Raw genomic sequence first — 1463 nt, 5'->3', positions numbered from 1 at the left:
GGTGGCAATGCAGTGGGCAGCTTCGACCGTCCCGATCGTCGAGAAGGCCCAGCACGACCCGCACGACCCCTGGTTGGCAATGGGGGGGTTGCACTTGGAGGTTGACCAGTCGGCGTCGGACGCACGGACGATTTCAGTCTCCGGCAGCGGGATGGCGCTGGTGAAGTTGCGCCCTCCAAACGACCTCATCAACATGCCCTTGAACTCGTCGTCGGTCAAGAGGGCAAACTGGTTGAACGGACTGAACTCGGCGTCTGGGTTGGCCGCCGCGGCTTCTTGGGCGTCTTGGACGGTGTTGTGGAATCGCTGGAGCTCCTCGACCGAGTAGCCGTTGCTGTCGACAGACTCTGTGTTGAGTTGTGGGAGAAACCCGTTGGCTTTGGCGATGGGGCCGTAGAGTGTCTTCCACTTGGCGAGTTGTTGCTGGAGGGTCGCTTGATCTGCAGCGCTGAGCGAGCCGACGGCCTGTCGCGCGGCCAACGCGGTTGACGCAAGCCATGTACAGAAAATGAAGCACGCCTTCATGGTGGTTTGAATGTGGCAAATTGAACTGTGTTGGCGACACGTTCGACTATACCCGATTCCACCACACACGTTCGTTATTCCACGTGTAAAAGCAAGGCATTCACATCATCGAGTCCAATTGGCCACGGCATGCTATATCCATCCATGTCTTGAATTCGCAGCATCTCTTCGCACGCGTCGGTGCCGTTGCCCTGCTCAGCTGGCCTTGCTCGCAAGGTTGGTCTCATCGACGAGGTGCGCGGCGCTAGCAAGATCCTAGCGGGTGCTCTCCAGTTTGCCGAGCGTGAGCGATGCTGTGTCATGAGGTACAATTGACTTCGTAGTTGAGGTGATGTATTCAATCGTTCGGGTGTTTGAGAAAAACATGCAAACGTCACACACAAGCACAAGAGCGCATTTGCCCGAAAAGTACACGTTATTATTAAAGCTCACTGATGGGCTGATTTGAGAACTACTTACCCAATTTGAACGTTAGTATACCTGGAGCCGTCCTCCTACAGCGCGCTCAACGACACTTCTGCACTGCACGGGTCAGCTCCTACGTGCATTGTGGGTCTTGGAGAAACATTTTCTGTCGTTGTTTGAATTATGTACCTCTTGGGACGATTAGGGCTTGGTCAAATTGAACGGCAAAGAGCTGTTGCATGAAGCACTTGCCGGCTGGTCGCGCTCTCACACCGAAAGCACAAGAGCATGTGGTCTGGTGGCATGTGATGATAGTCGTCCGCTTGTCATTCGCGAGCGACTGGTGAGAAATTGGATGCGACGTTTTGGTATCGAAAGCAGCGGCGCCACGTGTTTCAGTGTAAAAGCTGTGCATTGAACATTATTACCACGTGGACGATTCGACTTGATAGTGATCGAACTCTGCTCTCGAACACGCTTTGATCAGAAACGTCGCGTGCGACAAATCGTTGTCGACGTCGAACGTGCGTCAA

At 54.2% G+C, this 1463-nt stretch overlaps 1 protein-coding gene across 1 annotated transcript; it reads right to left on the bottom strand.

The window, feature by feature from the left end:
• Positions 1–133: 133 nt before the first annotated feature.
• Positions 134–525, bottom strand: H310_14740 (hypothetical protein; the record flags this gene model as incomplete). The annotated part of the gene is made up of 2 exons (XM_008882666.1): positions 134–173; positions 230–525. The coding sequence occupies 2 exons, from the start codon at positions 523–525 to the stop codon at positions 134–136; spliced, it is 336 nt and encodes a 111-aa protein (XP_008880888.1).
• Between the last annotated feature and the right edge of the window lie 938 nt (positions 526–1463).

The sequence above is a fragment of the Aphanomyces invadans genome (genome assembly GCF_000520115.1).
Source record: "Aphanomyces invadans strain NJM9701 unplaced genomic scaffold supercont1.83, whole genome shotgun sequence".
Lineage (NCBI taxonomy): Eukaryota > Oomycota > Saprolegniomycetes > Saprolegniales > Verrucalvaceae > Aphanomyces > Aphanomyces invadans.
The sequence above is the reverse complement of the archived record's forward strand: the minus strand, read 5'-3'. Positions and strand labels throughout refer to the sequence as shown.